The 24628-nt window shown below is 40.0% G+C and overlaps 1 protein-coding gene across 1 annotated transcript; it reads left to right on the forward strand.

Annotated features, from left to right (window-relative positions):
• LOC306869762 (uncharacterized protein) lies at positions 1–24559 on the forward strand (the record flags this gene model as incomplete). The annotated part of the gene is made up of 20 exons (XM_079416666.1): positions 1–107; positions 190–354; positions 625–748; positions 888–1091; positions 1948–2819; positions 7018–7157; positions 7245–7373; positions 12949–13292; positions 15914–16047; positions 17734–17862; positions 17941–18188; positions 18941–19106; positions 19662–19863; positions 21377–21507; positions 21610–21737; positions 21863–22017; positions 22177–22383; positions 22567–22661; positions 23067–23191; positions 23695–24559. 20 exons carry the CDS (start codon positions 1–3, stop codon positions 23934–23936), a joined length of 4047 nt encoding a protein of 1348 aa, XP_079272792.1. The 3' UTR covers positions 23937–24559.
• Between the last annotated feature and the right edge of the window lie 69 nt (positions 24560–24628).

Raw genomic sequence — 24628 nt, forward strand, 5'->3', positions numbered from 1 at the left:
ATGCAGGTCCGTCAGGCTAAAGGCTCCTTCGACATGCAGAGGAAGGAGGTTTCCAGACTCCGAGTTGAAGAAGAGATTCGCCGTCATGTCAGATTTGGGAAAACACTGTGAGTCACAGATTCTAACATGGTTCAGTTTTGTTTGACTAGTTTGAATTGGACATAAATGTTCTTTCTTTTTCCTTGTTAGAGCACAGGGCTATGCATTCAGGCAGGACTTTCTGATGGAAATGAAGCGTGCACTTGAAGCATCGGCGTCTTCCCAGAATGCTGTGCTGTTACTGGGGGAACTGGGGTCTGGAAAGAGCACGACACTTGCTAAACTGGCACAACTCATACCTAGCTGGATACCTGGGTAGGCTAACAAAAGAAACATGAATTTAAACATTTTAAAGTAGTTTTAAGAAGTCTTTGATCAAAAATACAAAATATGGTAATATTTTTACAGTTTTTAAAAGATATTATTACAATTTAAAATAACAGATTTTTTAAATTGTAATTTATTCCTGTGATGACAAAGCTGGATTTTCAGCATCATTACTTCAGTCTTCAGTGTCACATGATCAGAAATCATTCTAATATGCTGATTTGGTGCTTTCTCTGTAATTTTGTGTTTAATTCTCAGGGATGCCAAAGTGCTGATCTGCTTTGTAGGTCTGACATCCGATAGCAGAAATGTACGTCTGCTCCTCCAGACCCTGTGTCTGCAGTTAGCCAACATCTATAACCTCAAAACAGAGATATCTGAGGTACATAAACGCTTTAAAGATCAATCAAATATTCATAAGGTCTTTTACACCGTATTGGATACACGATATTGTGAGATTGCTTGACTGTCTCACAGATAGTGTTGCACTATGAAATACAGTCCATGTTTTTCCCTCACAGTCACTGTCAGAGTTGTCTAGTGAGCTGTGCTCATTGTTGGGCCTGGCGACAGAAGACGGGCCCTTGACCCTGGTGCTGGATGGTCTGGATAATCTGAGTGAGGAACATGAGGCTGACCTTTCCTGGCTTAGTAATGCTTTACTGCCAAACGTCTTCACTGTCCTGTCTGCTGGCACACAGTCTAAATGTGCTCATAGTCTACAGGTAGGCAGATGTGTCATAGAGGAATTTGTCAAAGTTTGGGGCCGTTAGAATTTTTTGAAGTCTCTTAAAATTGCTAAATATTTTCAGTTTAAAATAATTTTCTCTTTCATTATATTTTAAAATGTAACAATTTAATTAATTTATTCCTGAGATGGCAAAGCTGAACTTTTGCATTTAGTCTTCAGTGACACATGATCCTTCAGAAATCATTCTGATTGGCTGATTTGGTGCTCAGAAACATTTGTTGTTCAATGTTAAAAACAGTTTTGCTGCATAATATTTTTGTGAAAGCTGTGATACATGTTTTTTTATGATTCTTTGATGAATAGAAAGTGAAAAGGAACAGCATTTATTTGAAGCAGTGTTTTGTCTATATACACTAACATAAAACTTTGGTAACATAATTAATGTCTTTGCTGTCACTTCGTATGAATTTAATGGGTCCAAACTTTTGATAGGTAGTATAGTTCTGAATAAGGGCCAGTCTGGTGCACTTTAAATGTTAAATATTTTATAGAATATATTTTATTTTATATTTGATTTTATTTCATTAAATTTAAATGTTTTTACATTTTAAAACGCAGCTGCACTCTTTGGCATTTAACACCGTATGAGAGCAGGATTTTAAGTTTGTTTTGGTCTTGTGTTTTTATGTGTCTATTGTTTTAAATTAAGTATGTTTGTACAGCACTTTGGTAAACACTTGTTTTTAAAAGTTCTTTATAAATAAACTTGACTTTGACTTATTTTATGTGTTATTTTATTTGATTTTTAAATTAAAAATATTTAAAATATAGTGAAAATAACGATCAGAGCAATGGGCAGTCAGTTTCTTGCCTCTTTCTTTTTTTTTCAGTCCCAAGTAAAGGTCACTGTCCTGTCCCTACCGACCCTTAACTGTGAGGACATCACATCAGGACTGGTGTCAAGACTAGCATCAGATTTTCGCCAGCTGACTGAAATCCAGTGGAGCCTTTTATTCCAGTCCTGTCTGTCCTGTCCATCCCCTCTCTACCTCAATTTAGCCTATGCTGAGACCAAGAAATGGAGTTCCTTTACACCAAAAGAGAGTCTCAACATCCCTTCGGATACGAATAAACTCCTAGTGAGCGTCCTTGTTAGTTTGGAGCGAGAGCATGGGCCATGTCTGGTGCGACGCACAGCTTTGCTCATATCACTGTCCTGTTCTGGTGTGACTGAGGAGGAGCTTTTGGTGCTTTTGGGGCGTGATGATCATGTCATACGTGAGATGGTGGTTTTGCATCATCAGACGATTCCCGTTTCTGAATACTCTCCGGTGCCTTATGCATTTGTGGCACGACTGCTGCATGGTCTGAAGGGTTACGTCACAGAAGTGCAAAGTGATGGCACATGGGTTCTGCACTGGACTCATACAGAGTTCGCCCATGTCGTCCTGCAGCGATACGCACCAACAGAAGACTCAATAAAAGCTGCACATGCAGATTTTGCAGATTACTTTAATGGGAATGTCCCTAATAGTCAAGTTTTTCAGCCGCTAGCCTGGATCAGGAAGGAGAAGGGAAGGAGGTGCTATGAATTTAATTTGCGCAAGCTCCACTGTTTGCCCTATCATTACATCCACTCCGAGCAGATTATTCCTTTACTCACGCAGTGTCTGTTTAACTATGAGTTCCTGCTGCACAAACTGTGGGGTCTGTCCATCTATCATGTCGAGGAGGACCTTAAAGCTGCCATCATACCAGAGAAGTATGAATATGAGTTTAGCAAACAAGTTTGTTTTGCAGGAATAGCTGTTTGATATTATGGGTTTATATATATATATATATATATATATATATATATATATATATATATATTCATACATATATAATATAAATTTTAAACTGTTTAATTTCATATACACAGTATCTCACAGAAGCGAGTACACCCCTCACATTTTTGTAAATATTTTATTATATCTTTTCATGTGACAACACTGAAGAAATGACACTTTGCTACAATGTAAAGTAGTGAGTGTACAGCTTGTATAACAGTGTAAATTTGCTGTCCCCTCAAAATAACTCAACACACAGCCATTAATGTCTAAACTGCTGGCCACAAAAGTGAGTACACCCTTAAATGAAAATGTCCAAATTGGGCCCAATTAGCCATTTTCTCTCCCCGGTGTCATGTGACTCGTTATACAAGATCTCAGGTGTGAATGGGTAGCAGGTGTGTTAAATTTGGTGTTATCGCTCTCACTCACTGGAAGTTCAACATGGCACCTCATGGCAAAGAACTCTCTGAGGATTTGAAAAAAAGAATTGTTGCTCTACATAAAGATGGCGTAGGCTATAAGAAGATTGCCAAGACCCTGAAACTGAGCTGCAGCACGGTGGCCAAGACCATACAGCGGTTTAACAGGACAGGTTCCACTCAGAACAGGGCTCGCCATGGTCGACCAAAGAAGTTGAGTGCACATGCTCAGAGTCATATCCAGAGGTTGTTTTTGGGAAATAGACGTATGACTGCTGCCAGCATTGCTGCAGAGGTTGAAGGGGTGGGGGGTCAGCCTGTCAGTGATCAGACCATACGCCGCACACTGCATCAAATTGGTCTGCATGGCTGTCGTCCCAGAAGGAAGCCTCTTCTAAAGATAATGCGCAAGAAAGCCTGCAAACAGTTTGCTGAAGACAAGCAGACTAAGGACATGGATTACTGGAACCATGTCCTGTGGTCTGATGAGACCAAGATAAACTTATTTGTTTCAGATGGTGTCAAGTGTGTGTGGTGGCAACCAGGTGAGGATAAGACAAGTGTGTCCTGCCTACAGTCAAGCATGGTGGTGGGAGTGTCACGGTCTGGGGCTGCATGAGTGCCGCCGGCACTGGGGAGCTACAGTTCATTGAGGGAACCATGAATGCCAACATGTTCTGTGACATACTGAAGCAGAGACTGGGCCGCAAGGCAGTATTCCAACATGATAACGACCCCAAACACACCTCCAAAACAACCACTGCCTTGCTAAAGAAGCTGAGGGTAAAGGTGATGGACTGGCCAAGCATGTCTCCAGACCTAAACCCTATTGAGCATCTGTGGGGCATCCTCAAACGGAAGGTGGAGGAGCGCAAGGTCTCTAACATCCACCAGCTCCGTGATGTCATCATGGAGGAGTGGAAGAGGTCTCCAGTGGCAACCTGTGAAGCTCTGGTGAACTCCATGCCCAAGAGGGTTAAGGCAGTGCTGGAAAATAATGGTGGCCACACAAAATATTGACACTTTGGGCCCAATTTGAACATTTTCACTTAGGGGTGTACTCACTTTTGTGGCCAGCGGTTTAGACATTAATGGCTGTGTGTTGAGTTATTTTGAGGGAAAAGCAAATTTACACTGTTATACAAGCTTTACACTCACTACTTCACATTGTAGCAAACTATCATTTCTTCAGTGTTGTCATATGAAAAGATATTATAAAATACTTACAAAAATGTGAGGGGTGTACGCACTTCTGTGAGATACTGTATATATATATATATATATATATATATATATATATATATATATATATATATATATATATACATACAGTTGGGCAAAAAAGTATTTAGTCAGCCACCAATTGTGCAAGTTCTCCCACTTGAAAAGATGAGAGAGGCCTGTAATTTTCATCATAGGTACACTTCAACTATGAGAGACAGAATGGGGGGAAAGAATCCAGAAAATCACATTGTAGGATTTTTAATGAATTAATTGGTAAATTCCTCGGTACAATAAGTATTTGGTCACCTACAAACAAGCAAGATTTCTGGCTCTCACAGACCTGTAACTTCTTGTTTAAGAGGCTCCTCTGTCCTCCACTCGTTACCTGTATTAATGGCACCTGTTTGAACTCGTTATAAGTATAAAAGACACCTGTCCACAACCTCAAACAGTCACACTCCAAACTCCACTATAGCCAAGACCAAAGAGCTGTCGAAGGACACCAGAAACAAAATTGTAGACCTGCACCAGGCTGGGAAGACTGAATCTGCAATAGGCAAGCAGATTGGTGTGAAGAAATCAACTGTGGGAGCAATTATTAGAAAATAGAAGATATACAAGACCACTGATAATCTCCCTTGATCTGGGGCTCCACGCAAGATCTCACCCTGTGGGGTCAAAATTATCACAAGAACGGTGAGCAAAAATCCCAGAACCACACGGGGGGACCTAGTGAATGACCTGCAGAGAGCTGGGACCAAAGTAACAAAGGCTACCATCAGTAACACACTACGCCGCCAGGGACTCAAATCCTGCAGTGCCAGACGTGTTCCCCTGCTTAAGCCAGTACATGTCCGGGCCCGTCTGAAGTTTGCTAGAGAGCATTTGGATGATCCAGAAGAGGATTGGGAGAATGTCATATGGTCAGATGAAACCAAAATAGAACTTTTTGGTAAAAACTCAACTCGTCGTGTTTGGAGGAGAAAGAATGCTGAGTTGCATCCAAAGAACACCATACCTACTGTGAAGCATGGGGGTGGAAGCATCATGCTTTGGGGCTGTTTTTCTGCAAAGGGACCAGGACGACTGATCCGTGTAAAGGAAAGAATGAATGGGGCCATGTATCGTGAGATTTTGAGTGAACACCTCCTTCCATCAGCAAGGGCATTGAAGATGAAACGTGGCTGGGTCTTTCAGCATGACAATGATCCCAAACACACCACCCAGGCAAAGAAGGAGTGGCATCGTAAGAAGAATTTCAAGGTCCTGGAGTGGCCTAGCCAGTCTCCAGATCTCAACCCCATAGAAAATCATTGGAGGGAGTTGAAAGTCCGTGTTGCCCAGCGACAGCCCCAAAACATCACTGCTCTAGAGGAGATCTGCATGGAGGAATGGGCCAAAATACCAGCAATAGTGTGTGAAAACCTTGAAAAGACTTACAGGAAACGTTTGACCTCTGTCATTGCCAACAAAGGCTATATAACAAAGTATTGAGATTAACTTTTGTTATTGACCAAATACTTATTTTCCACCATAATTTGCAAATAAATTCTTTAAAAATCAGACAATGTGATTTTCCGGGATTCTTTCCCCCCATTCTCTCTCATAGTTGAAGTGTACCTATGATGAAAATTACAGGCCTCTCTCATATTTTTAAGTGGGAGAACTTGCACAATTGGTGGCTGACTAAATACTTTTTTGCCCAACTGTATATATATATATACACACAGTAGTCAACATTTGAAGTGGATAAAAAAAAAGTTAATGAAAGTGACAAGAAATGCTTTTAGGTTTTAGGACAACTTTGATGAAAGGTTTTGATCCACTTCAAATGTTGACTACTATATATATATATGTATATGTATATGTATAAATATATATGTATATGTATAAATATATATGTATATATGTATGTGTGTGTGTGTGTGTATATATATATATATATATATATATGAAAAGCATAAAATAAGATTCTTTGAGAAATGTGTGTGTGTATATATGTATATATGTATATAGACAGACACACACACACACACAATTGTATAAAATAAATATTTTTATTTCTATCATAAAATAAATTTTAAAATAGTTTTTTTTATATTAGGGGGATTATAGGGATAGTTCACCTAAAAATGAAAATTATGTCATTATTTACTCACCCTCATGTCGTTTCAAACGTATATGACTTTATTTCTAATGAGAAGCATTAAAGAAGATTATTTGAGAAATGTGTATATACACACACACACACACACACACACAATGGAAATCAATGATAACTAGTTTGGTTACCAGCTTCTTCAAAATATTTTTTACTATGACATGAGGGTGAGTAAAGGATGACATAATTTTCATTTTTGGGTGAACTATCTCTTTAACATTAGTTCAAAAAGTGTCCGAATGTATTTTTATGAAGTGTCAAAAAATGCTGAGACCGAGTATCCTGTGTGTATGTGCTTTGATTGTGTGTGTGTGTGTGTTATAGAGAGCTTCTGGATGTGAAGGTGTTGGGTCAGGTTTTGTGTCTTTCTCATTCTGTGCTATTAAATGATCCATGCCAACTGGCCTCTCAACTGTTGGGCCGTTTGGAGCGGATCCTTTCCCAAGATAAACCTGTTACTTCAGGTACACACACAAACATGAGCACCAACACACACATACATATAAAAATGTCAAACATGAAGTCATATCTCTTTGTATGTGTTGCTTCAGGTGACCCAAGACGATACTCTTTTCTGCATGATCTGTTGGGACAGTGCAAGAGCTCTTCTCTACCAGTTCTCGTGCCCTCCTACACCTGCCTGCTTCCTCCAGGTGGACTCGTACACACACTCCTGTCAGGTACATGTATTGAATTTCTGGACATCTACTAGAGGGCTCAGTTTCCCGACATCACCATTCAGTTAGTGGTTTTGGCTTAATGTGTGTCCAAGTTCTGATTTTTAGATTAGTAAATAATGTATTTTAAGTGCCATGTTAAGTCATACATGACACCTTATTCTCAGTAGTACTGGTCAGATTGTAACCTTGAAGCCTTAGGTTTCTTTGGAATTTCCTAGGGAGTTTTGGAAAGATGGTTTCAGATTTATGAGTAAATAGTAAATTAAAGTCTGTGGTCAACATTACGTGAAGACATAAAATACACACAGTCATAACTCGTGAGTGAATTTTTTATTTACTGTATGCTTTAAAAATGTAAGTTGATAAGTTACCAGATACATACTACAGCGGTTGTCCAGTGAATTATAGTTCCCATTCAGTCGGTCACTCCGAGTCACATCGGATGACCGACGAAATTGGGATCTCGACAGAGAGACCAATCCACTTCGAGTGTAACTAAACGAGCCAATGGACATTGGCATGCGATCATTGCATCCAGCTGCCACTGATCACAGCGTGAGCATAAGAGGCAGCAGGTGCACTGCATTAATTCATCCTTTCTCTTCGGAGCTGAGAGGCGGTGCATCACTGCTGCTCTCCTATCCTGCGAGTGAGAGAGAAAGAGCGAGCGAGTGTTGGCGTTACAGCGCAGCAGCGGTGGTCGCAATCCCACGGGAAGGAAAAACGATTTCCGTGAGGACAGTCACACTAGAAGTGTGCTGTGTGCTTCAGCACTTAAAGAGCGAATTTCTCTAAAAGAGCAACATGGGTGATCGCGTCTTTTTAAAGATATCTTATCACCCGTGCGTTTCTGGGTGTGGTCGTTTCCTGGCGCCTCAGGATGGTCACGATTGCTGCCTCACGTGTCTGGGCATTCAGCACGCTGAGGAAGCTTTCGTGGATGGTTCATGTTCTTCTTGTGGGGACATGACCATCTCGGAGTTGCGTAATAGACTCCGTTATGTCAAACATGGCAGAGTCCCTCTGCCTCTGCCGCGATCCAGCGTTCGTCCTGGCAGCCGGGGTGACGCTGCGTCCGGTGGAGCCAGAGGTGATTTGAGGATCACGGTGAGGGCTTCCCCAAGTGGAGCCCCCTCACCCCTCAAGCACTCCGCAGCCGGTGGAGCTGCCGAAGGAGCGTGCTGGGCCCTCTGCTGGACGGGGTGCACCACGCGTTTCCTTTGGTGCCCCCTCTGACTACCAGATGTCGATTGCTGCATCGGAGGGCGAACCCTCTCTCTCCGGGGATGACAACTCGGCTGCGTTGCCCCCTTTCGGGTGTGGTAGCATTGTCCGAGCCAGACCCAGAGATGACGGCTATGCTTTCCTGGGCCGCTAAGAATGTCGGGCTCGTGTGGAATCCTTCACCGCGTTCCGATCCTTCAAGGCTGGATTAATGGTTTCTTGGTGGGGGTTCGCTGGTTCTCAGCGCCCCCTCTGGTGCCATTCTTTCCGGAAGTGCATGAGGAGCTTACAAGATCGTGAAAGGCACCTTTCACTGCCCAAAATAAATCTTGTGGCTCCTCCGCCCTCACCACCCTCGATGGTGGGGCCGCTTTGGCGTATGCGGGCATCCCCTCGGTGGAGCGGTCTGTCAGTCTCTGGGTTGTGCGATGTCCACACTAGTGGTCCAGGAGCGCCATCTCTGGCTGTATCTCGCTGACATGAAGGAGAAGGTACAGTTCCTGAATGCTCCCGTGTCACAGGCCGGCCTCTTCGGCGACGCTGTCGAGAGCTTTGCCCAGCAGTTCTCGGCAGCACAGAAGCAGACTGAAGCGATCAAACACATCATGCGCCGGAGGAAACTGCTGCTTCCACCCCGGCTGCAGCCCCTCAGATCCTGTCGCTGTGGCCGTCCCCGCTCCCGCGCAGCCGCAGCAGCCTTCCACCAGGCAGCGTCGTGGAGCCGGTCGCAGGTAGGACGCTCAGCCCGTCCAGGCCCCCGCCAAACCTGGTGGCAAGCGCAAGTGCAAGAGGTCCCATATTCTTCACGTGGAAATGTGGTACTCACCGGGTTCAGATTACACCAGCCTGTCGCAAAACCTTCAGCCCGTGGTCAGATCCCTCGTTCCTTCGGGCAGGAGTGCCCCTGGAGCAGGTATCCAGGCATGCTGTGGTATTCACAGATGCATCAGCCACCGGCTGAGGAGCCACATACAGCGGGCACGCATTGTCAGGGGTATGGACAGGTCCCCAACTGCGTTGGCATATCAATTACCTCGAGCTGCTGGCAGTACGCCTTGCCTTGAGCCGCCTCAGAGGGCGCATTTAGGGCAAGGACGTTCTGGTCCGTATGGACAACACTGCGACCGTTGCGTATATAAACCGGCAAGACGTCGCAACTCGCCCGCCACCTCTTCCTCTGGAGTCAGAAGCATCTGAGGTCCCTTCGTGCCATCCACATCCCAGGAGTGTTCAATCGGGCAGCCGACGAGCTGTCTCGAGCAGCACTTCCAGGGGAGTGGAGACTCCATCCCCAGGTGGTCCAGCTGATTTGGAGTCGGTTCGGAGTTGCTCAGGTAGACCTGTTTGCATCTCCGGAAACCACCCACTGCCAGTGGTTCTACTCCCTAACCGAGGTAACGCTCAGCACGGATGCACTCGCACACAGCTGGCCCCAGGGCCTGCGCAAATATGCGTTCCCCCCAGTGAGCCTACTAGCACAGACACTGTGCAAGATCAGGGAGGACGAGGAGCAGGTCTTATTAGTGGCTCCATATTGGCCCAACAGGACCTCGTTCCCAGGAACTCATGCTCCTCGCGACAGTCCCTCCCTGGCCAATTCCTCTGAGGAAGGATCTGCTTTTTCAGAGACGGGGCACCCTCTGGCACCCGTGTCCGGATCTGTGGAACTTCCACGTGTGGTTCCTGGATGGGACGCGGAGGTTCTAGGTGACATACCCCAGGAGGTAGCACTCACTATCGCTTCAACACGTGCACTGTCCACAAGACGGGCCTATGCTCTGAAGTGGAACCTGTTCGTCGAATGGTGTTCCTCTCACCATGAGGACCCCCGGAGATGTTCAATCAGAGCCGTGCTTTCCTTTTTGCAGCAAGGGTTGGAGCGTAGGCTGTCCCCCTCCACCCTTAAGGTTTATGTTGCTGCTATTTCCGCTCACCACGACCCCGTAGAGGGGAGGTCGGTGGGGAAGCACGATCTGGCTGTCAGGTTTCTTAGGGGGGGCCAGGAGATTAAATCCTCCTAGGCCTCCCTCCCTACCCTCTTGGGATTTGGCATTGGTGCTAAGAGCCCTACAAACTGCCCCCTTTGAGCCCTTGCAGTCAGTCGAGTTGACATTTCTCTCTATAAAAGCCCTACTCCTGACTGCGTTGGCCTCGATCAAGAGGGTGGGGGACCTGCAGGCATTTTCGGTCGACGAATCGTGCCTTGAGTTTGGGCCGGCTGACTCCAGTGCAACACTATGAAGCACAAGGTGTGCCCTGCCCACTCAGGTTGCGTGCTCACTCCACTAGGGGTGTCGCATCGTCCTGGGTGCTGGCTCGTGGTGCCTTGCTAGCAGACATCTGTAGAGCTGCGGGTTGGGCGACTCCCAACACGTTCGCTAGGTTTTATAGCCAATGTGTCGAACCGGTTTCCTCCTGAGTTCTCACCTCAAACGGGTAATGGCACTGAGAGGCCCAGCTCAGAGTCGGCTTGCGGCATCCTTACGACTAACTCTCCAAAGAGTTGCTTAACCAGGCAAACCCTGTAGAGTCCTCCAGCACTCCGGTGTCCAGACGTGGCAGAACATCCGGTGCCAGGCCTTTAGCCAATGAATTCTTAAAATCTGGGGTGAGGCTAGTGCCCATATGAGAGACCCTGTCGGGATCCCATATGTGAATTCCACGGTATGCTTATTAGAGCCGTGTTTCCCCTGGCAGACCACGTTCTGCCATCTCTAATGATGCAGCCTAAGCCATCTCAGAGACTTCCATGTGCTATAGGGCCCTACAGGGGTTACTTCACATGTCTAAATGTCACTTAACCCCCTCTGGGAGGAGGTGACTCTGCAGTGTGCCTCTTCCAAGCGGAAGGGCACACTTCCCAGTGTTATCCAAGCCCTACTGTTGGGTTTCTCAAGGAACAACAGTAGTTGACCTTCCCTGTGTAGAGCCCGGTCCTATCGTCTGCCTTATAGGAAGGATCAGGAGGCCTACACAGGGCACTGGAAGGGGCAGCTCCTGTGGCGCTTTAGTAGGGATCCCAATTTCATCGGTCATCCGACGTGACTCGGAGTGACCGACTGAATGGGAACGTCTCGGTTACGTATGTAACCCTCGTTCCCTGAATGAGGGAACGGAGACGTCACGTCCCGTCGCCACAGTCGCTGTACCACCGCTGAGCTGCCAGGTCACCGGCTAGGCTCCTCAGCGAAAGCATGAATTAATGCGGTGCACCTGCTGCCTCTTATGCTCACGCTGTGATTAGTGGCAGCTGGATGCAATGATCGCATACCAATGTCCATTGGCTCGTTTAGTTACACTCAAAGTGGATTGGTCTCTCTGGCGACATCCCAATTTCGTCGGTCATCCGACGTGACGTCTCCGTTACCTCCTACAGGGAACGAGGGTTACAGGTTGTTACATACATAAGTTGACAATCACATAAACTCACATCCTGGTACTTTTCACAAGAAGTGGGTAATAGTTCAGCTTTTAGATAACAAAATAAACTCTACATCAGTGTTGTTATTGTTAGCAAAACTATTAAAATAGTTCAATTCAAGACTTGAAATACAGCTGAAATAAAATGTAATATATATTTTAGAAGATAATTTTAAACGTAAAAAAATTAAAATGTAGCCTTGGCAACTAATCGAATAAAATATGTTTAAGTACTAAAAGTATTACATCTAAAACTTAAATAAAAATAAAATAAAGCTAAATAGAAATGAAAGCAACACATAACAAAATTACTAAAACAAACTAAAATTAAAATAAAAACTAACAATATGAAAATAAAAGCTATATATAACCAATAATTACTATGATAATATATAAATAATGGTAACTTATTTTACTTATTTAACTAACTTAACTAATTCTAATTTTAACTTATTTTAACTAATTCTCAAAATGCATGGATTACTAATATGGATTTTTTTCATAGTGCCAACATTACTGCCAACTTTCTGCAAGAAGAATAAGGAAGTGAGTTCATGTGGTTTGGCGAATGATCTGTCATTATGCACATAGCTGTCTTGTTAGCATTTTTAAAGCAGTGGTTTCAAAAGTCACGTTTGATGATTGATTGTGTGGAATTTACTGTATGCTGCAGAACAAGAAGTCTAAGTGTTTTTTTAACCACACCTTATTTTACAAAAAAATGAAAGCAGTCTTTCTAAAAAAGCCATAGAAAACTCCAAAGGGAACCTATGGTGAATTAGCCTTTCGTTTTGGCCTACAGACTGACCTCACAAGTGAACAGCTCTATAACCTGCAGTGGTTTATGACCAAAGCATAAAACTCTAAAATAAGATTCTTTATCACATAGTGGCCGAATGATCTGTCCTTAACATCCTGACTATTTAACTAGGTCATATGAGTGCTGTGACAGCTCTGGCTCATGGTCGGCATTGCATCATTTCCTGCTCTTGTGATGGAATGCTAAATCTGTGGCGTCTGGATGAGCAAACAAGACCCGTGAGGTCCTTACCGAGGGCTCGTGGATCTACAGTAGACTGGGCTGCTGACTTGCTCACCCTCTGTCTGGATGACAGTGTGCTTGTGCTACAGATGGGCCACTGCCTCCAGGTGAGAGAGGTGGATTCTGGGAAGGTGCTGTACATGGAGAAGGATTCTCTGGATGTTCCTGTGGTCACAACTGCCTGCGATGGACGTCTGCTGGTGGTTTTTTATGACGGAAGTCACCTGGTTAAGGTGAAACCTCAGGCAGACCATTGTTCTTATATGTACTGTACACTGTAAAAAAAATCCTGTTAAATTTACAGTAAAAATTTATATTTTTGAATAAATTGTGTATATATACAGTGCCCTCCATTAGTATTGGAACAGTAAAGACAAAATTGCTCTGTTGGCTGTGGAGTCAAGACATTTGCAAATATGATTAAAAGATGAATATGAGACAAAACTACAGAATGTTACATTTTATTATTAGCCGTTTCAACACATAGATGTTTTACCAAATAAAAAGAACAGCACTTTTATCAGCATCCCACTCATTGATGTGAGCATAAGTATTGGGACAGTTGAACATAAGGCAGATATAAAAGATTAAAAGCTATTATTTAGATGGAGATCCCTTGCACACAATCATAGCAGTGAGTCTGTGACCCATAGACATCACCAGACTCTTGGTCTCATCCTTTGAAATGCTTTTCCCAGCCTTTAATGCGGCCAATTCCAATTGTTGCTTGTTTTGGGGAGTTTCTGCCTTTACTCTCCTCTCCAGCTGGTGAAATTCATGTTCAATCTGATTTAAATCTGGAGATTGACTTGGGCAATCTAAGACTTTCCATTTCTTTGCCCTTATAAATTCCTTGACTGAACTGACAGGGTGTTTTGGGTCATTGTCCTGATGCAATATGAAGCCCTTCCCAATGAATCTGGTGGCATTTTCTTGAATATTGGTAGGCAAGATGGTTTTGTACCCTTCCAAATTCATTCTGCTACTGTCATCATACATTAAGTCATCAGTAAAGTTGAGAGGGCCTGTTCCAGAGGCAGCCATGCATGCCCATGCCACGACACCACCTCCACCATGCTTTACAGATGAGGATGTATGCTTGGGATCATAGCAGTTCCCTTTTTTTCTCCACATTTTTGCTTTCCCATCACTTAGATAAAGGTTCATATTTGTCTCATCGGTCCATAACCACCGTTCCAAAACTCTTCTGGCTCACCTTTGTGCTTTTTTGCAAACTCTAATCTTGCCTTTCTATTTTTGGTGCTGGTCAGAGGTTTGCATCTTGCTGTGTAGCATCTGTAATTCTGTGTCAAAGTCTCCTGAGGACAGTAGATTGTCAGAGCATCACCCCAGCTTTCTGGAAGTTGTTGGTGATTTTACAGACACGTCTTTTAGGATTCATTTTCACAGCTTTTATGATTTGTCTGTCATCAGCTACTGTTGCTTTCTCAGCCGATCAGGTCGTTGTTGGTTGCTGGTGTCGCTGGTGGTTTCCAAACTCTTGATTTTGGAAACCCAAAAACTCTTGATTTCTCCTTGCCCTTTGTTTTTGCTAGAGCTCTAACTGACTTCCTCTTTTCTTTTAGTATCTTTTAGCACTTGCTTTTCTCTCAAAATCACCTCCCCCGTCTTCATCCTGGTTTGTGTGTGTCATCATCGAATGCAAGATTCAGAATACAGAAGTAATGGATATAACTGATACGACACATTCCCTGCTTTTAATATCTGAAGAATTAATGCATCAGGACACAGCTGATCACTTAGAAAGACCTGTGAGGCAACTGTTCCAATACTTATGCTCACATCAGATCGAGAGATGAAACTCTAAAAGTGCTGAACTTCTTAGCTGGTAAAACATCTATATGTTGAATCACCCAATAATAAAATGTGACATTCTGTAGTTTTGTCTCATATTCATCTTTTAATCATATTTGAAAATGTCTTGACTCCACAGCCAACAGAGCAATTTTGTCTTCACTGTTCCAGTACTTTTGGGGGGCACTGTAGATATATTATCTACTTGAACTACCAAAATCAGCTTTTTGTCTTAAAATTTACCGATAACCTCCTAAATAATACAAGTGGTATAATAGAAAGCCACATGACGAATCAGAGTACGTAACTAAATAGTACTAGTGCTGTCAAACGATTAATCGCGATTAATCCCATCCAAAAAAAACTGTTTTTCTTTACACAATATATGTGTGTATACTGTGTATATTTATTATATATAAATACAAACACATGCATGTATATATTTTAAAAAAAATGTTTATATATTAAATATATTTATATGTAATATATAAAAATAAGAATATAAATGTATATACATGTAAATATTTTTTAAAATATATACTGTATGTGTGTGTATTTATATATACATAATAAATATACACAGTACACACATATATTATGTAAATAAAAACTTTTATTTTGGATGCGATTAATCGCAATTAATCATTTGACAGCACTACTAAATACACAACTAATATACATAAACTATGCAATAAACTTTGACTAAATAACATAAAATTTAATATAAATACTCTAAGGTACATTACTAATAACAAAAATTAGAAGAAACTATTTATATACATGATTTAGAGGCATGATGTCACATCCTTTTACTGTTTTTCACAATAATTTAAAAAGTAATTTAGTTTTTAACTTGCTATAAACATCTGTTCAACAGTATTTTTCTGTAAAATTACATATAATGTTATGTTCAACCATTTACAGTTTTTACTTTGTATGGTAACTCAACCAATTAACAGCCATTGACATTATAAAAGAATATGACCAGTTATCAGTTTCGGTTCTAACTTCCTCTGTTTTTCTTTTATTTTGCTCTTAGGTGTTTGATCTTGTGGGGTCCTGTTCACTTTTGCGTTGTGTAAACCTCACCCTCGAGTTTGAGCCCATCCACAAAGATCAGTCCATCTTAGTCTCTCGTCACTCTGTTAAAGACTATGTTCTCTTTGCCTACAGGTACATTACAACACACATAAACGCATGCACATCTAGATTAATTAATCACAGTATTTTGTTCTTAAATAATAAATGCATTCTCACATAATAATAGAGCCCATATCCAGTTTCCACCCATGTGTGAAAACAATGCCGATGTTCTCGGACTGAGTTATATTGTCTGGTCACACAATGTATTATTTAAGAGTCTGCTTCTCACCCAACACTAATGTGTACGTGTGAGTGTTTGCGCTACTGGTTAGTTTTGTCGATGGTTTCGTGTAACGCTGTAGCAATAAAAAAGGAAAAAGCATGGATTAATCAGGATAGATGATCGAAAGGTGTAATGAACCATTGCTCTTTATGTGATTAAGCTGGAAGCATCACATGCATGCACATACACGCAACTGGGTTGACTAGTCATATGAAACAGTCTGAGTTTGTTATTAAAATAACAGTAGTTATCAGAGCTATGGATACATGAGGCATTCATATGAGGAATAACAGTCAGAATATGGCCCAGTTTCTTTTATTTTATCTCTCTCCCTAATGATTTCCTGTGTCCTCTCTAGTCTCTGTCAAAAAACCCAAAATGGCAGGAGTCATATCATGAGGAATCAAATACTTTGTGATAAAAGAGTTCATCGTACTGTGGAAACATACTGTCAGAACCCCAAACTTCCTCCCCAATTCAAAACGACCTATTATTGAAACGAAGCAAATGTTTTTTTTTATACTTCAGCAGCTTTCTGACCACAGATAGATGAGGAATACATTTAAACAGAATGCCCACATTTACACATGAACAACTTCTGTTGAGCGTTCAAAAACATTACCCACAAGATATGCTATTATTAAACATCAGAAGAAGTATGATAAGAGAAAGATATGGGAAAGTGTGTGTTTGTGCTGTTTACATTTGCATGTAGCTCCTGCTGCTTTGCATGTCCTCCTAAGGATCCCAGTGTTAGGAAAGAGCGGCTGAAATGTATTTCTAACAATGTCCCTGATCATTTCAATCTGAACTTGTTTTTGTGGCACATTTCAGCACAAATTATTTAGTGAATATGCCATAAAGTCACAGAGGCTTTGATTAAGAGGATGTTATTAAAGGATGGGACAGTTAAAAACTATTTTTGGCTTGACAACAAACATGCAACCTGTGAGTAATTGAAGCACAGCACTGTTACTCATGTCACATGCATAAAAATCATGAAAATATATACAGTACACTGCTGTTCAAAAGTTCTAATTTTTTTTTAAGAATTTTCTTTCGCGCACCAATATTGCAGTTATTTGATGGAAAATTACAGTAAAAATAGTAAATATTGTTTACAATTTAAATTTATGGTTTTCTGTTTTGATGTATTGTAAAATGTAATTTATTCTTGTGATGGCAAAGCTTAATTTCAGCATCATTACTCCAGTTTTTATTTTGAGGAAACTAATCATTTTTTATAATAATTTGATGAATCAAAATTTTTAAAGAACACCATTTGTATTAAATAAAATCTTTTAACATTATAAATGTCTTTACTGTAATTTTTGATCAGTTTGATGAGCATCTTTAAAAAAATAAAAGAGTTTGGAAAATGGCTTTTCAAAAACTACTTTACGAGTTGTAACAAATATTTTAACAAACCTACATGTGAAGCCTGACTTTGATGCAATTTCATGTTTCTTTCTTGCTTTAATTCTTATTTTCAGGGATGGAGGAGAAGCCGCAATATTCAATGCTAAAGGTGGAGTTGTGTCGGTCACATTGAAAGCTCAGCACCCTGCAGCATCTATACAGGCTGTAGAGATCAGCTCTCAGTATTTACTGCTCTTCTGCAGGTAATGTTAAAGAGTAATTATCGCGATGCAACCCTGAGTTTTTTTTGTCCATTATGTCTGTGTCTTTGGTTTTTACAGATACCCTTATAAAAGACAGAGTGAAATCATTCACATTGAACTCTTCAGCACAGCATCTTTCCAGTACCTGCGCTCTATCTTGGGTTGCAGTCAGGACTACATTTCCCAGGTCACCATTGCAGGGAGTGGGTCCCACATTGTGGCCTTTTGTCCCACCCCTCACAGCGCCACCACAGAGATTATTATCTGGAACCTTGAGACTGAAGATCATAAACACATGGCACGGTTTCCTGGCCTGCTGGCTCATGGTTTGTCAATAAACTTGTTAAGTATTATTGTCTCCAGCACTGAACACCATTATGACTCTTTTGTCAAAACAAACAAACATTATTATGTCCAGTCAATGGCCTGCAAGAAGAAGTGTTATTTAAAGCAGGACACCCCAGGGACTTTTGAAATGTTCTTCTCTCATTAGGACACTAGAAAACAACGTAATGATTCATGGTTAATTACATGAGCTGTAAATAATATCATCTCAACGTAAAGAGTCTCTTCCAAGAATCCAACAAACATTAAAAAATAATAGCTAAAATAATTGTTTCCAGACCAGTGTTATTTTAATATTGTTGATATACTACCATAGTGTCGTTATAAATTTAGAATTGTTTTTTTCTAGTGCATTTTTATTCATCTATATTGTTTTCATTTATTTTTATTTTACTTTAGTACTTAGTTAAATTAAAAGAAATGTTGTTTGACTGCTATTTTTTATTTTTATTTATTTTTTATGGTTTTAGTTTTAGTTGTCTATAATAACCTGATCCAGGCATGCAGTAAAAGCTTTTCATTGATCTCTGAGAAAGTTCAGAGACAAACAAACTTGAAAGTAAACATCCATGAGGAAAATTCATTATCATGTAAATAATGTCATAATGTAATATAAAGTCTATATATATATTTTTGGTTTATATATGGTATATATATTTTTTTTCTATTTTATTTTCTCAACAGCTGTATTTGTATGTATGTGTCAACATGGTTCTTCTTCACCATGTTGCAGGTGTGTGCTCTGATCTGCTGTACTGCGTAGGGTTCTGTCCCGGGGAGCGATTCTTACGCATGTGGAACCTGGGATCCAGAATAAATGACCAAACACTCACATATAACGTGCACAAAGTACACAGCGACGGCACAGCGGAGATTGTAACCATGCAGAGATATCCAAGGTACAAAGTCCACTGACCAACTGGTATTCATATGGCCACTCTATGTGCAGTTTATTACTGTAAACACAATAAATCAGATATTTTTGAGGACCAGAATGTTTATAGCCATGTTCTGTGCATAATGTAACTATAATCAACCGCCTCAGTTACTGCTGTTGTTCTACAGACACCACCTAGTAAAGTTTTACCAAGGCAGTGAGATTTCTGTAGCAGTACTATTGTGTTCAGGTTTATTAATCGATAAATTTGTTCTAATCTTATACATTTTAACTAAATTAATAGTCCTTGTTCCACAGCTAGCAATTTTTTAAACCATGTTCATATTTTTTACTGAATGAATAAAATAAAATAAAAATTTTCACACAATTAACAGATTTATGCTTATTCTAAACTATTTCAATAAATGAAAATGATTATTTAAATAAAATCAAATAGATGCAAAATTAATTTTATACCCAAAAGCCATGAATTTCATAAAATATGTCTGTCACTGTTATATGTACAAAAAGACAGCTATTGTTTGGTGGAAAGTTGTAAAAATTCCCTTTAAATCAGGTATGTAGTGTGTCAAAGCACCCGTCCCGGGACTGTGAGGATCTGGAATATGGCGCGGACGCGATCCAAGGGTCGTCCCGTGCAGGTGGAGCATGGCCTGTTCTCCAGTTCAGACATCGCTCTTGTACGAGACCTGAAACTCTATATTCTGTCTGACCGCGGTACCGCCAACTTCACCGAGACACCTACATTTGTCTACCAGGTACTTCTATGCAGTGTTGGGTGTAACGCATTACAAGTAACGCGAGTAATGTAATCAGATTACTTTTTTTCAAGTAACTAGTAAAGTAACACATTACTTTTTAATTTACAAGAAAAATTTACTTTTTCAAAAAACAGTTACTTTGTTTTCCCATTTATTGACTGACAAGTCTCCTGTTCCCATGTTGGGAGAAATCAGAAGTACAGAGGCATTGCGTGCGCTGTGTGAACATGATGTTACTGTAGTTCTAGACTAAATGTCAACATGTATTAATTCATCTCACTCGCAAAAAAACAGATTCAGTATTCATCAAAATGAATTAAAACCGTAAAATGCAAACTCAGAATATGACTCAAACCTGCAATAATTAAATGTTAAATAACACAAATGTATCTAATCCCATTTTATTAACTAATGTCTTTGCTGTTGACCTTTGATCCAGTTCAACCATACTAATAAGCAAAAATGACTTAAGATAAACTAACAATTGTGCAAGTGTTGAACCTTCTTCTCCTGCGTTCTAATGTACAGACGTGAATTTACTTTTCCTTCAAGGTTTATTCATTATACTTTTTGGTGTGAAAGTGCTTTTACATTTGCTGTAAATAGAACTTCTTACATTAATCACAAACAATCAAGCTCTGCTCATATTTAAAAAGTAACGCAAAAGTAGCTCAAAAGTAACGTAACACATTACTTTCCATAAAAAGTAACTAAATAATGTAATTAGTTATATTTTTAGGGAGTAACGCAATATTGTAATGCATTACTTTTAAAAGTAACTTTCCCCAACACTGCTTCTACGCTCCGCACAGACTGAAGAATTTATATGAGACCCATATTTATGCTGGTCTGAGATCTGTCACCTGAAACTGAAGCTGATTGTAGTTGTTTGACATTTGACTATATTTGTTTAAGCTTATCAACCATGCTCACACTTACATCAGTCCATCTTCAGCAATGTCTCCAATTAATTAAAACACAAGGCTTCCGGTCACTTTTTTGATGACTCGTGAGACGCCTCTTCACAAGGATGAAGGACCATTGTGTTGTTCAAATACAGTTAACATTCATTCATTAGCTATTAATGATCATCGTAATTTTTCAGTAAATCAATCAAATCAGTAAAATGTAAATAAATAAATACATAAAGGGGAAAAAAAAAAAAAAAAAATAGGAAAGCAGTGTTATTTTAGTAATTTTTATATAATATAGTATTTGTTGATATTTTGGAGTAGCTTTTATTTTTAGATTTATACGTTTTTGTTTTTATTGTTCTTATTTTTTTAATATTTCAATTTGGCTTTATTTTTATTTCAGTTTTAGTACTTTTATTACAAAAACCTAAAAAAGTTTTGAATCATCTAATAATTACACTTAATTCCATTTAACAACCAATTTTTTATATTTTTAGTTAAATAAACTTACGACCTGCAAAAAAAAGTGTGTCCTGGAGTTATAGATTAAATTTTACTGCCCTGCAAACTGTTTCCTGTTGCACTTTTTTCTGTAGACATTGCTGGTGTATGACCTTCTTAAAAAGAGCTACATTAAGAGACAGACTGGACTGTTCATCATACCCTGTCCTCGACAAGACTATCGGCTCTTAGATGGTGAAATACTGCTGGGCCTTTCAGAAACACGGTAAGAGCTCACTTCCTCATTCAGCAGAAACAGAAAATTACTATATTGCTTAGTCTAGTTTGAGTAATATTCATGAGGTTGCATGGATATGGCATGTTGTAGGGATCATTTAATATTGTGGGATCTGGACTCTGGCTACATTAAAGGACGTATCAAGACATCCTACAAAGAAACCCTTCTCTCCAGCATAGACAGAGATTCCCAGATTATGTCCTCAAAAGAAAAGACAGGTATTAAAATGTACACGATACTTGACTTTACCATTGCATTTATGCAACGTCTCAGTCCCACGTAGATTTTCATACCATATTCAACATAAAAAAAAACAATCCCAAGTCTAAACTTGTTACACCAGGCCTAGTAATGCCATGGGACAGGCGCACCGAAACCCAGACGGCAAAAAGGAGGCGACACGACCGTGAGGTGAAGAGAGAAAAAGATGAACAGCAGCGCCTCGAAAAAGAGAAGTTCAACTCTATAGACCAGTATCTTCTCAGCGGTGATGAGCGGGTAGAAAGAAAGTTGACCAATAAACTGAACCACTATTCTTTCCTGAATTATGAAATAATAAACCATATGTGATCTACATGGTTGTGAACTGAACTTAAGTGTATCGATTCCATCTTTGAATCTCTTGATCTCTCTCACTTTTCTCTGTGTATCACTTAGGTGGTCATATGCTCATATTTTGCCCATCATCTCAACGTCTTCAGTGTGGTTTCTGAGGAGCATCTGCACACCCTGGAGGACCGCTGGTCCCATTTGAGCCTCCGTACTGCCGCGATCACTCATACTGGAGGGTACTTGGTGGTCTCCAACTACAGTGAGGCCCAACATGCTCCATATCTCACCGTTTGGGACACACAGCAGGGAAGAGTATGCAAATCTGTTTAAAAACGGCTAACATTTTTTTTCAATCATGTTATTTTTAATCAAAACGAAGTGGGCAAATGCTCACTTCAGGCCCAACAGTTAAATCTTTACATTTAATAAGTATTTGCTTTAAGATGTCATTAATCTTCTCTATGTATTCAGTAAGATGAATGTTTCTTATTAAAGGTGCGGAAGCGATTGAAAAATGAACCTGGAATCTGTTGCATTGCTATAAGCAATGATGCCTGCAGAGTGGTTTTCGGCATTGCAGGATTCAACAAGTATGTGCCACCCAGTTGCAATGTTCAAAACCTGTTCACGTATATATCACAGCTTTTTTTAATATACACTACTGGTCAAAAGTTTGGAATAATTCATAAAAATAATATAATAGTTATTGTTTTTTTATGTTTTTAAAAAGTGTCATGTTTACTAAGGCTCAAATCACAAATACAGTAAAACTGTAATATTGTGAAATATTATTTCAATTTAAAAGAACTGTTTTCTATTTTAATATGTTTTAAAATGACAAAGTGTCAAATCTTAACAATTCCAAACTTTTGACCAGTAGCGTACTATGTATTTATATTTAAATTTTTATATACATGTAGCTCTTAAGAACATGGGTTATTGTTGCATTTATCTTAAAACATTCTTTGAAAAACTTTTTTTCCCCTAAAACTCAGATTAAAAGTATGGGAGCCATTCCGAAGGAAACATAAAACCATCTCTGGCTATGGAAGTTTAAATCTTAACTGGTCCAGCTTGCTCTTTATCACTGAAGGACAATCCAAGGCTATTTTATTATCAGGTACATCAGACCTTTGCTCATACTTGTATCGACTTGTTCTAAATGATATGAGTTTAATCTAGGTCAAAAATAAAATTCAGATTTTGGTAATCTATAAAGTTTAGAATGGGATGCGGTGGTGATGTTTTAAGGTCCTTGTACATTGAGTCTGAAATTTTCGTATGTGTTTTTTCAGTTTTTTTCATATTCGTCATCCTTTCCTATCAAAATGCTTGCTATGGATGCGAAAACACAGAAAATCGAACTTGATCCAAATTTTTTTGTGACGGACTAAAGTTTCGGAGGCAGTGTGTAAATGTGATTGACACAACGTGAGGTCGTTTTAACGTGCAAAAATTTTGGACTCAGTGTGCAATGAACTTTAGAGTTTTTGCATCTTCACAGTAGATTAATAATTTTTTGTGTTCGAGATACTAAAATGAGATAAAAATTGCCAACATTTGCGAGCATGCCTTATTTATACAGGATGCATTGTTCAATCCTTTGAATTATTTGTTGAACAGAAGCAGTGAGCATGTGGGACCTGGACAATGGTACGATGTTGTCTGTCTTCACACCTGACTCCAAGATCCAGACCATTTCTCTGCATGGACCCGACAACAGCACACTGCTTTTGGGCTTTAGTGACATCTCTACTCTAATCTCCATGACGGTCAGCAAACAAGATGCGCACACAAAATCCAGCACTGCTGGTGGAAAAGACCTGTTTGGGGAATCCAGCAGTAGTGAAGATGAGGAAGATTAAGAAACAAACAAGAACTGATAGGAAGAGCACTGAATGTGTACTCTATAATACAGAAACTCGGGCTGAATTCAAATAAAGGGCTTTAAGATCTCTTATATTCACTTTGTCTTGAAGGATTCAAGAGAGAATTTTTCATTGTACACTGCAACAATGCAAAAGTATGTGACTTCTCTCTTCAAGTCTAAGATGAGAAATGCAACGCATTACGATCAGCATTTCCAGTGCTTGTTTTTCCACATACCATGACTTTACCAGAACTTCCCCGCCTTACCCTGGAAGTCATGAGATCCAGAGGTTATGATAAAACAAATCTCAGCAAGCATGTGTTGTCATGTTACATGATTTCAATGTATTTTCCTAGAATTCAGATATTTGTATATTTGTATGCCTATATTAAGAGAAAAAGATCTAATTGTGTGAAAACTTTGACATTTGGGTGTGTATTGAGACATGCTTAAACAGGCTCTCCTTCTGTAACCGTCATGCATGGTGAGTCAAATTTTCACTTCCTGCATTTGCCACATGATATATAAGTAAAATAACAACCTGCTTAGATTCATTTGTAAGGAGTTTTTAACAACTTGTATTTGCATTATCAAGTCAAATAAAAATGAACTGATGCCATTTGTTGCTGTTTTCTTTTGTATTTATTTATTTTAGGGCTTTCTGTTTTTATTTATAGGAAAGTATGA

The sequence above is a fragment of the Barbus barbus genome (assembly GCF_936440315.1).
Source record: "Barbus barbus genome assembly, chromosome: 1".
NCBI lineage: Eukaryota > Metazoa > Chordata > Actinopteri > Cypriniformes > Cyprinidae > Barbus > Barbus barbus.